This window comes from Astyanax mexicanus, chromosome 7 (genome assembly GCF_023375975.1).
Source record: "Astyanax mexicanus isolate ESR-SI-001 chromosome 7, AstMex3_surface, whole genome shotgun sequence".
NCBI classification, from domain to species: domain Eukaryota; kingdom Metazoa; phylum Chordata; class Actinopteri; order Characiformes; family Acestrorhamphidae; genus Astyanax; species Astyanax mexicanus.
In genome coordinates, this window is record NC_064414.1 from 39,428,483 (window position 1) to 39,441,103 (window position 12,621).

General features: G+C 36.5%; 1 protein-coding gene across 2 annotated transcripts; it reads left to right on the forward strand.

The window, feature by feature from the left end:
* The first annotated feature begins 129 nt into the window (after positions 1–129).
* On the forward strand, positions 130–9,668 carry tmem254 (transmembrane protein 254). 2 transcript variants are annotated; one of them, XM_007248510.4, is made up of 4 exons: positions 130–269; positions 5,721–5,824; positions 7,408–7,467; positions 8,123–9,668. In XM_007248510.4, the coding sequence occupies exons 1-4, from the start codon at positions 183–185 to the stop codon at positions 8,244–8,246; spliced, it is 375 nt and encodes a 124-aa protein (XP_007248572.2). In that variant the 5' UTR covers positions 130–182; the 3' UTR covers positions 8,247–9,668. The 2 variants fall into 2 exon arrangements, with proteins under 2 accessions (XP_007248572.2, XP_007248571.2); XM_007248509.4 differs by lacking the exon at positions 130–269 and adding an exon at positions 2,504–2,768.
* Positions 9,669–12,621: the final 2,953 nt, after the last annotated feature.

Sequence of the window (12,621 nt, forward strand, 5' to 3'; positions counted from 1 at the left end):
TCTGCAAACTGGTTGGTACAAGATGGCGGGATTATGTTGATGACACAACCTATGCAAACAGGAACTGAGACACCATCACATTGCGTCATCTACGCTATAAAAAGGTCTTTGGTCTTTTATAATCAGAGGTGCTACTGAACTGCTGAGTGTGTGTACATTGTGAATAGACTGAAAACAGGGAAATGGCTAAAAGTAATGGATCTGCGTATTTCAGAATGCCCAGTTTTTTCTGGACAACACTTGCAGTATTGTTTATAGGCTACTACACAGTAAGTATGTTAAGCCCTTTGGTACATAGTAATCTTTTGAATTTGTTTGTCAGGTCAGTTTTCTTAGCTGTGCTAATGATCAAAACTCTGTTGACAGGCCAACACTTTTGTTTTATGTCAGATGCTTTTTAAATTCAGAACTAGTCAAAGCCTAGATACTTACACTGAGCTTAGCTTTAACGTACATGTAAATTCTCAGCAAAATTTTAAACCTTTCTTTTCCCACAGCTTTTGATGTACAACCACAAAATTCTGCAGGCTTTTGTCACCTATATTTGACCAAAACCTTTGGATACAGATGTTTACCAGCAGTATTTGCATTTCACTATTTAGTCAAAAGCTATAGGACTTCAGTTCTTAGCCAAATATTTTCAGACTTTTAGCAAAAGGTTTTGAACTCCAGCATTTACCCAATATATCTGACACTGCTTAGTTGTTGCTAGGCAGTTGCTAATTTTTAACTAATACAGCTAACACATTGGATGGAATAGCAACAACTTCATAATTCTTATTACTGTAGGAGGCACCTAGAAAACCTTAACAGCTGCCTAGCAACACCTTAGCAATCACCAATAATATAATGGCAACCAACTGAAAATCACTGAGCAACACCTTAGCAAGCATCTGGAACATCCAACCAACAGCCTAGTAACACCTTAGCATCCACCTACAATATATTACTAACTGCCTTGAAAACATCTAGCAAACACCTTAACAACCACTGGTGTCACCCTAGCAACCACTTATCAAAACCTTAGCAATCACCTGGAATAACATAGCTACAAGAGCAGCATCTAAACAGTCTTACTGCACACTACAGCCGTCAGTCTACACTAGTTTTACCATTATTTACAGCAGTTAACATTAATCAATGTTTATCAATGCTATTAACCTGCTTTTTCAAGCCAACTTAAATTTCAGTCACAAACTTTCACTTACCACATAATAATAATAATAATAATAATAATAATAATAATAATAATAATAATAATTAAAATAATAATAATAAAAAATTAAATAATAATAATAATAATAATAATAGTAGAAGTAGTAGTAATATTGGTGTTACCGACATGGACAAGAAATATTGCAGCATGTGTTTCTTTATATGTAAGAGTTTTTTTTATATATAGTAACAATACAGGAAGGTGATAAATCCAGCAGTTAACATTTGGGGTTACACATAGGACAATTCTACTATACTCTACTTTCCCACTGACTCATCATTATCTACAGGACACTAGTAACCTCCTTCACCTAGGTTGCTATGGCCGTTTATGATCTGATCAACAACATTTAACCCAAACAAAATGATCTGACACCAAGCAGATAAATACAAAATGTATTTAAAATGGTTACAGAAAAATTTTATACATTTTCAAATGTATTTTCAAAATACAGCTGGCATGTAGTTTATTTAATAATAATAATAATAATAATAATAATAATAATAATAATAATAATAATAATAATAATAATAATAATAAATAGCAAATTAGATTATTTATTGATTTATCTGTTTCGTTCATTTATGGACTTTTATTATGAAATTCTGAATTCTGAAAACAATGTATTTCTTTAAAAAAAGATTTTATTCAAGCACTTCTGACTAATAAGAAATTTAAGCAAAACCCCTCGTTTTTACTGAACTGGTTTCATTTATATTTATTTATTATGTTATTATAATTTTTTATGTTTATCTAGTGCTCTGTTCGGTTCGCGGTTGCCCCGGGAGACGGTAGTGGGCGGGTTAAGCGGCTGACGCAGCGCGCATGCAGGGCCAGAGTTGCCAGATTCGCGGTTTCACCACCAAAGTGGGCTAGTTTGAAAATCCAAAACCGTTTTTTTGGGTCTCCTTTAAAAATGATCGCGGCCGACAAAAAAAACAAAACAAAAAAAAGTTGGTGTTGCAATTTTCCTTGTAAGATTGATTACACCAATAAGAAGAGAAAGAGAGCGAGGGGGGGATTAGGTTTATTAAAAATACTTATGTTCCTATTAAATGTTCTTGACTGGGATATAAAACTGTTATAAAATAACGAATTAAACGCTAATGTTACACTATTATTAATGACTATGACCTAGGAGAGAAATACTGATAATAAATCCCTTATAAACAAAATACTAAGTCATACGCTCGTTTTGACATTTGCTTCAAACGTGTGATAGACATATATTTTAGGCTAGTTTAAGCTTCTGAAGGGCGGGTTTTAGGTGGACTTTCGGCAGGATATTTTTGTTGGACCTGGCAACCCTGTGCAGAGCGGAACTGTAGTCGGCAGCTTTTGAACCCATACCTGATCTTTGGCTCAGGGACTTTACTCTCATAATAACGGCGCTAAGGTTTACACAGCAGCTCCAGCCGGCACACAGCTCAGAGTTCAGGTTAGGAATCGGATAAAAAAGGGCAGAATGGCTAAAACCGATGGATCTGCGTATTTCAGAAGATCCAGTCTGTTCTGGATACTGGCGATAACTCTGTCGATGGGCTACTACACAGTGAGTACAGTCTGCTGTTACCAGTGGAAAAGCATCTCTGTAAAAAGTGTTTTCTAAATTATTAAACTCTGTGTGTTTAGTTGCCACGTGTCCAGTGTGCATTTGTTTTGGTTTTTGATTGCGTGGCAGGTCCTCCCGCACAAATAATAAATATAGTTAGGTTATATAACTATGTAAATACAAAAAATGTACAAAAATGCCCTGAATGTCCTTTAAAAAACGCATGCTGAATTTAAACATATTTGAAATGTATGTCACATTAATAAATAAATACATATAGGTCAAATAAATACACATTCATATTTTGTTCTGTATGGGCTGTGTGCTCCTGTGATGTCTTACTAACTTAGTTTTAATTGCTTAAGGTGTACTCAACTTTACATTATAAAAGGTTACCTATACTTGCCAATGTATCTGTAAAAATGTACAGTATGCTGTATATTTCTGACATGCCTAGTCACAGTGATCATTGATCAAGCTGTATCTGTATTGTATGAGAGGGTGGAGCAAACTGGAGCAAAAGATGTGTGTGGAATGCTCTAAATGCTAAATCAACAGAAGCTGTGATCAGATAATGTGATGGATGGATCTTCATTCATCCTGTAGTAACTAGAACAGGTATAAAGCTGGTGTGTAGAAGCAGGTATTCAGGGTCATGCATTACTCATGTGAGTGCTGAAAGAGATACTCTGCTAACTGGGTGAAAACAAAGAGCTTGAATGACTGCCTTAGTAAAGAATAGCCTCTCTACTGTGGGCCCTCAGACCAACAGCTGAATGTGCTTTTGCTGTGTGTGTGTGTGTGTGTGTGTGTGTGTGTGTGTGTGTTGGGGGGGGGGGGGGGGTGGGGTGGGTGTGGGCTGTTTAAAATTACAGCATGCTGTGAAAAGTTCATTTTACACAAAAAAACAAGCTCTGAAGAAGTGAAACAAAAGGTGACATTATGTAATGAAAAAATAAAATAAAATAATGCGTGGACCAACTTTTTCAAGTGTGGGAAGGAGATCCTAATGTAAGTGCTTCAAAATAAAAGCCCCAGTACAGAAAATGTCAGATATCATTAAATATCTGTTTAAATTTGCATCTCGTTTTTATGCTTTAAAAGAGGGCTGGCATTTTTTTTTAGATCAGAGCAACATATTTCAGTTATTAATGTATAAAAAAAGTATTAGAGTGTAGTTATATATTTGAGGAGATTAGATTTTCCAGAAAATAACCCTGGCACATGTGACATTAGTTTAATTTTGTAAGAGACTTACAGTATTTACAGTACCTGTTAATGACTGATTTTCTGTTTCTGTGACAATTCATTAATTTGCTCATCAGCTAAAATTCAATTGAATTGTACAGTTTAAAATACTTTGATGACTGATGTGATAAAATGATGTTAGTTTATATCAATCAATCACAGAACATATAACTGATTAGACATTTTTTTGAATCACCTGAAAACACTTTTAAAAACCTAAAAATAAAAAAAATAAAGTCATAGGGATTTTTATAGGGCCTTATGTCGATCATTTTACATTAATTTATCTATAAGGGTGTTAATGCTTATGTTAATTGTATCCAGCCAAAACAAATTTACATATGTTAATCAAGTCATATTGAAAGCCCTGTTTCTTTAGGGTACACTGCAACCATAAAAACATACAATACCATTTATACTACACTGTATAGCAACTGTATCATACCAATTACGCTGAGTTACAAACTGCTGTACCATTTTAACCACAACATCCACTGTATTATCTGTAACACTGCTTATTGCCCTGTTTTTCTACTTTAACACAAGCCTTTTAGCTCTAAAATAGGCTGTAAATCAGTTGATTGGAAGTATATCGGGTAAACACTGATCACTGATAAGTACAGCACTACACCATATCTTTACTATACCAATATTCTACACTGTACACTGTATAATGCCAGAAGTACTACATAATACAGAGTACCAAACCAACTAATCTACACTGAATATTGTAGCACATACCAGTTATACCCTGCCCCTACAAAAAAAAAATCAAACTACAGATGATGAAGAAATGGTTCAAAACTAGGTTTACCTGTTTTAAAAAAAAACATATACATCTGTTTGGTGTTTGGTCTGTAAGTCAACTCATTGATTAAAAAAAAATGTAAGCCCATGTGTTCATATCACGCAGACAAACTCGCACACCGAAAGATACTGCATTATACTTCAGAACGCGGGTTTGTGACAGAAAATTGAGATATAATGCCCTAAACGAGTCACAAAAGAAACTTTAGAGAAAAGATTATAATTTTCCACAATTAATCATCAATGCTTTATCCCACCGGGTGTTTGTGATGAAAGTGCTGGAACTTTTTTCGGTATGACCTCAGTCCTCAGACAAAGCAAAATGAAAAAATGCACGCGTTAGTCTGTGGGAGGCAGAGATTACTAAGGTAAGACAGATAAACACTTCAGAAATTAGCGTTTTCAGATATTTTATATTAAAAAGATAAAATGTCTGTATTGTGACTGCGCTCCTGGAGATAGGGAGGTGGCCCGTGAGTCGTGACCACCGTGGCCCGGTGTTCTGTCAAGTTGTGCTACCCATCGAAATGTGCAATTAGGTAGAATAAGTAATTCTGTTATTCTTGGGTGCGTTAAACAACCGGAAACCCCTTGTCATTATCTGAGTATTACAAATGCGTAAATGAAAGTTGATAGGGTAGCAAAACTCGACAGAACAGGTGGTCTTTATACCGGACCCACGGCTCTCCCTCCTCCCGCATGTAAAATCGAAATTATTCCATTGGGAAAATCGCGTTAAAACTGTACTTCGAATTAACCAAATTAAACGTGAAACTCGCCCAGCACTACTATCTATAAATCAATTCTTTCTAAAGATAACTGTTATTTAACACTCACACTTGGTTTCTTAACCCTTTGTTAATCTTATCACATGTTGTTGCCATGGCTTTTTTTTAGTGGGCGGTGTTCTGGCCTCAACAAGTGCCGTATGACAGCTTGGGTCCACTTGGTGCTTTTACCAAACATCTCGTCAATGAACATTACAGCTTGTTATACAAGGGGTAAGTCTTGCTGCACTTTAATCTGGGTTTAAACACACCTTCTCATTCCATATTTTTTTTATTTCTTTTTTACATCGTAGATTAATATTACATTACATTACATTACATTACATTTGGCAGACGCTTTTGTCCAAAGTGACTTACAATAGTCAAGTACAATGTAAAATAAGTTTAAAGGAAAAACATCTTTGGATAAGGATAAAAGGAGGACAAAGGGGAATAATAGGATAGAGGAGTGAAGGAGAGGAAGAAGGAAATGAGGTTAGAAGTAGTTAGTGTGTTAGAGGTGTTAAGAGAGTAAGTGCTCTTTGAAGAGCTCTGTCTTCAGGAGTTTCTTAAAGATAGCGAGAGATTCTCCTGATCTGGTAGTGGAAGGTAGTTTGTTCCACCATTGGGGAACTCTGTATGAGAACAGTCTGGATTGCTTTGTGTGAGTGTTTGGCAAAGCGAGGCGACGTTCACTGGAGGAGCGCAGCGGCCGGGAGGTAGCGTAAGCCTTCAGGAGCGAGTGCAGGTAGGAAAGAGCCTGTTCTGACATCACCTTGTAGGCGATTGTAAGAGTTTTGAATTTGATGCGAGCATCAACTGGTAGCCAATGGAGCTCAATGAGCAGCGGGGTGACATGTGCCCGTTTTGGCTGGTTGAAGACCAGACGTACTGCTGCGTTCTGGATCATCTGGAGTGGTTTTACTACACAGGCCGGGAGGCCAGTTAGCAGGGCATTGCAGTAGTCGAGGCGTGAGATGACGACCGCTTGCACCAGGAGTTGGGTGGCCTGTTGCGTCAGGAACGGTCACATGGTGCGTGAAGGAGAGTTGGTCATCAACCATAACACCCAGGTTCCTAGCAACCTTTGTCGGTGAGAGAGAGAGAGAGTCGATACTTATAGAGAAGTTGTGTTGAAAAGATGGTTTTGCTGGTATAACCAGAAGTTCAGTCTTTGAGAGATTTAACTGAAGGTGATGCTCCCTCATCCATGAGGATATGTCAGAGAGACACTGCGAAATCCGTGCAGAGATTGAGTGATCTTCAGGTGAGAACGACAGGTATAGGTATAGGTACAGGTATATAATATTAAAAGATGTGAAAAGCATTAAGGGACATATGGAATTACATTGTAAACAAAAATTCTCTAATCTAAACAATTTGAGGTAATTTGGGATGAGCTGAAGCTTCACAGCCTGAAGGAAAAGCAGCAGCTATTGTTCAGCACCTCCAAAAACTCCTTCAAGATGCTGAGAAAACTATTCTGTGTGACTCTACCTTGTGAAGCCAATGAGATTAAAATACCAAGAGTGTGCAGATCCGTCCTCAAAGCTAAATGTGCTACTTAGAAGAATCTAAAATATAAAACATATTCTGATTTGTTTAACACTTTTTGTTTACGAAATAAATCCATGTGTTCCTGTATAGTTGTAATTTATTCAATATTAAATTTACAATGTAAAAAAAATCATAAAAAAGACTGAATGAGAAGAGGTTTGTCCAAAGAATTGACTGGTTCTCTATGTGCTGCAATTATTCAGCATCTGATTAAATGTGTTGTGTCTGAACGCTGAAACTATGTGTGTTGTGTGTTTTAGATGGTGGGCTGTTTGGGCTATCCACACAGTTGAAGCCCTGGTGGGACTGAAAATATGCGGGTAAGAAAAATTCATAAACTGAAGATATTCTAATGTGGAACATAATGTGGCTGTTGTTTATGGTTGTGTTACTACATTGACAAAAGTATTGGACCACTTCTTGAAAAAAAAAAAATCTTACTTTTTATCAGAGTCTCTATTGAATCTACTGTCCAGAGAAGGCTTTTTACTAGATATTAAAACATCACTGTTAGAAGTTTCAGAAAAAAAACATGCTCCACAGCTCAATGCCTAGAGGCTTTAAACACAACTAGCCAATAAATTCATATTTATCTGATCCAGAGAGTCTTATTCTATCAGCAGAATCTCTGTCCAGTAACTAGACAAGCTGCGTGTGCTTCTGTAAATCTGTGTTAGCAAATTAAAGTAGCTGAATGCATCTTTTAAAAGGGGTGTCCACTTCAGTTAGGATAAATTGTAATTTTAAAGTAAATGTTAATTAATTACTCATGAAAAGTTTATATAATCTAAATGGTGCTGGTAAAGTCTGCATGCAGTATTAAGTACGATACACAGACAGCAGGAGCAGTAGAGATTATTCTTCTGTTCTGCCACATGGGGGAAGTAGAACACCATAGCATAGTGTTGGTACTGTATCTCTTTTACCTTAGTGTAACTCTAACCTGTGTGTGCCTCTTTCTCTCTCTCTCTGCAGTGACAAAGGCATTGACAGCTCGATCGCTCGTCTCCTGTGGTTCAGTCAGACAGTATTCTTTGGTTTTGCATCTCTGGGTTTGCTTATCAAATACAAGCCTGACCGCCGCAGCAAGCAGCAGTGAGCATCTGCAGACAGACCCATATGAAATGGAGCCTCGATCTTCAGAGTGTAAAACGAGACTAGGCAGACTTTTGTAATGAAACTCTTCTACACATCCCTGAACCACAGTTCGGAACTGTACCGCATTCCACAAGAGACTGTGTATGTATTACAGCATTAAGCACTCTGTAAAGAGTATAGAGAACTATCCTAAGTGACCTCTGTGAAACATGACTACATCTTCCAGTGTCCATTCTAAACAATAACTGCTCTCATAGGGCTCTAGCTGCTAAAAGGCAACGTCACCTTTAACCCAATAGACCCTGTATGTAAGCTCACCCTATTTTTTAAAAATTGTATAACTGCATTACATAACTGTCACAATTCTAATCAGTTTTAAAGGCCCTAAATTAGAACCCTGTGGTGCTCCACAAGATATACTAAAACCAATTCATTCACAATCACTTCATGTTCCACCTCAAAGCCACTCTGACCTCCTCCACAACTACTTTTAACTTCCCCTCCCTTATGGCATGATCCTAACTCGCAAAAAATGTATTTACACTCTCCAAAACAAAAGCTCAGTAATGGTTTTTGGCTCAAATATACGTGAGCATTAAATGATGTTGAACCTTTGCATCCAAAAATTTAACTTTTAACTACAATGAATAAAATAAAATAAAATACTAGGGAAGCAATGGATGATTCCTTACGTTTTTTTGAAAGTGAGATGATTTGATATACAGTTAAATTAAGTTTCACATCAGTTAATAACCATTTAGCAGTCTTTGTTTTGCAAAATGCGGAGCAATTTTAATTTTTTTTCTGTTTTAATTTATATTTTTTAAGAAACTATCCTGAAGTGTTAAGGAATGTGGAGCTATTTTTGTTTTGCTTTTTTCCTTTATGGTCAAGCATGAACACAATCATTATCAACTGCAGTGCTGTGAAAAAAAGGATCTGCTTCTCATCTGTTTATCAGTATTTTAACCTGGTCCGGTTCTATGGTCCAAATTTATAAAAATCATTATATCCCTTTATAGGACATCAGATGCATTTTAAATAAACAAAATGCATTTTATCTTTAACATTACCATTAATACTAGTTGTACTTACTTAATACTAAGAATGTTTCTAAACACCTAGTTCCCTGCTGATTACCCCACTACTCCACCTGAGCTTCAGCCAAGTAGGTTAAAGTTCTTTTGGCCAAGGCCGATTCAACCCTCATTATTTTCTGAAGTATTCCAACAGCTGACCTTAATAACTACATAACTGAAATTAGGTCACTGGAGGAGGGTAGTGTTTTTTTCATACCTGGATATGCAAACCCTTTGTGCCTTTAAATTGTTAAACACTTATAGAACAAACATAACTGTGGAAAAACTCTGATACTGTCATTAGTTTTTTGAAAAATAAAGCAGTGATTTGTCTTGTTTCCTTGTCATGTGATTTTTGTGAAGTTATTATTTATTATAGTGATTCTGATGCCTAACTAGCATGATAGCTCTTGGAACTGGCCAAAATTTTGCAACCATCTTAACTAAATTTGCTACAGTCTTCAGCTTAAAGGTGCCCAAGAATCCAAATTACAGTCATCTTGGTGTAGTTGATTATAATTATACCATATAATTAAACTAGAGATGGACTGAGCTGTGATTTTGGAGACTCTCCAAATCCTATAATTATTGCAAACTCTAAGCAAAAATTTAAAATCTAGGCTGACTGTAAATAACAGAAGAGATTTACTCACCAAAATAAATGATTTTCAGAAGAGAAGTGTGTAAAAAGCAGAGAAGATCCTTGCTCTTCTTGTGCAGAGACTGAAAATGGGAAAAAAAAGGTTTTACAACTCAAACATAATTTATAGAAGACCCTTACCCTTACTAAAAGACTCTGTATACCTATCTGTAGAACAGTGCAACATTTATGAAATGAAGACCTTTCTCTTACTAAGAATGAGATGCATCTGTTCTCAGACTAAAGCCACTATATTTTTATATATTACATAATCTACAGCCCTAAAATTATATCAATATTTCATAGTATTTTCACGATAACGATACTCTTGGCGATATGAGAAAACACTGAATTATAAAAATATTTCAAGGATACACGACTGCAACAACATGAAAATGACATTGTATTACTGCATAGGATGAGATATAGCACACCCCTAACTGAGATATTAAAAATACAAGAATTTTATCAGATTTGTAACAGAAGTCAATGATCCAGAATGTCATGACACTAAAAATTCACTCCAAATATCTCCATATATCAAGGATTAAAGTAAAATAAATGATACTGGACAGATAAAACCTGCCTCTAGTAGATTTATAATGGGAAATTATTTTTTTATTTCCTTTGCTAAAAACAGTAAACAAAAAAACAAAAAAGTAGTACTCCGATGTAATAATTAGGGGTGGATGATATGACAATATTTTACAGCATTTTATCATTCAGAATATTAAAAATTGTTGGCGATACGATGCGATATGGCACACCCTACTATAGAAATATTGAATATACAAGAAATATTCAAAAAGACAATAAAGGCATTGATCAAATGACACCACTGATGTCTTGAAAAACACTTTCAATAGTATTAAATATGTAAGATTTAAATTATATATTACTGTAGAAATTTGGAGTAATGGGATGGTAAATTAAGACAAACATTTGATTGTATATAACACCATGGCCAGACTTAGGAAAAATGTATATTTGGGGATGCAATAACGAGATTTTGGAGACCTATAAAACCAGCAAATCAAACGGTTATCAAATTTACGAAAAAACATATTTCATGCAATCATAAAGATGTATATTAGTTTATTAGACCTCGTTGAATAATGTTTATTGAGCTGTAAACCTTGTTTCTGGTCCATTTTCTCTCTCTAATGAGAAGCAAGTACAGATTCTCCACCGGTTTAAATTTGCACACGGCACTCAGTGCCTAGAGATTCTGTTAATCCTGTACAAAACTGTTTCACCTAACACTAAACACTGTTTTAAGGCGGTATTCCTTTAGCTTTCAGACTGCAGCTACTCCTGTCCCTGTTGTTTGGGGTAATTTTAGGCTGCAGTGTTTCCTGTGTGTGAGGTTAGTAGTGTTTGTTAGCCCTGTTACTCACTTGAGCTAAAAAACTTTTGAGAGCGGCGTTATCCGGTTACTGGGTTAAAATATTAAGTCTCTCTCCACCACTAGGTGCGTTAATCCCACATACATTTAAACAGCAGAAACAGCCAAACTAAACCAGGATCTGGAGCTGAGCAGCTGAGCCCTAATGATTGAGTGTTTGCAGCTGTGACTGCAGCTCCAGAGACCCATCTAGCGGTTAGATAAGGTGCTACAGCCCCTGTGACTCGCTGTTAGTTCTAGGGGGCGGAGCCACAGGGGCTATTGGCTCCAGCTGAAATCTGATTGGCCCCCTGAAGTGCCCCTGTCCTGTCACTCATTTGTCCTTTGCCTGAGAGCAATGATCAGATTATTGGTGGATGCAAGTCTATGCCCAAACACTAGTGGCACTAATGAGATAAATAAGAATGTCCAGCATGATTAAAGCTTATATAGGATAGCTTTGTTATAGCTTAGTGCTTTGTTACTGCTGCCCCTGCGAGTTGTAGTGAAATAAAACCGCAAAACAACATTAAAATAAATATCAATGTTTCATTCTGAGAGAAAAAATAAAAACATTTTTATTTTATTAACACAGTTTTTACTTTATTAACCATCAACTGTTGCTTTACAAGAGCATAAAAATGTAACCATACCATGATATTTTTTAGCATTGTTTGCGAATTTTTAAAATCAAAGCACCTTTCATTAATATTTATTGTTTTATTATTGCTCTCTTATCTTTATTGCTCTTGTATAGTGATAAACCAGAGGACACTGTGCTATTTTAAGGTGGTTTCACACCCTGCGTGTTTGCTTGTGGGTGTAACTAAGTGTGGATGTGGCTGAAGGGGACAGAATGACCTTAACTAATGGACTTAAAGGATTAGCCAGCACTAATCACCTGTCTCACCCAACGGCTCTTTTCTGGTCCTCACTCAAGAGCATATCATCCAGTCTGCAACACTTACATTCGGCTATCAATCCATCTTCACACTCACCTCTCTCAGCGGCAGAAGATCAGAACATGGGTCGTTTTAGGCTGTAATGCAGCTCAGAACTGGTGTGCAGTCACCCGGATAGGAGCCAAAGTATGTTTAATGGGTGGAATGATGAATGGAACAGATGATAAAAAGTGATGGAAGATGTTGGCGGGGGGCTGTAGGGCAGCAGTGAGCGGGTCTATTTATCAGACAGAATTAAGGGGTCATTGTGGAGTGAGTGAGCGTCGTAAGCGTATTATTGTTAGGACAAAATACACAGTCAGAACACAGTC

Excerpts from the sequence above, each read along its gene's own strand:
- tmem254 (XM_007248510.4), top strand. The coding sequence starts at position 183 with ATGGCTAAAAGTAATGGATCTGCGTATTTCAGAATGCCCAGTTTTTTC. Across the intron at positions 270-5,720 it reads TGTTTATAGGCTACTACACA|TGGGCGGTGTTCTGGCCTCA; the intron begins GTAAGTATGTTA and ends GCTTTTTTTTAG. Across the intron at positions 5,825-7,407 it reads TACAGCTTGTTATACAAGGG|ATGGTGGGCTGTTTGGGCTA; the intron begins GTAAGTCTTGCT and ends TGTGTGTTTTAG.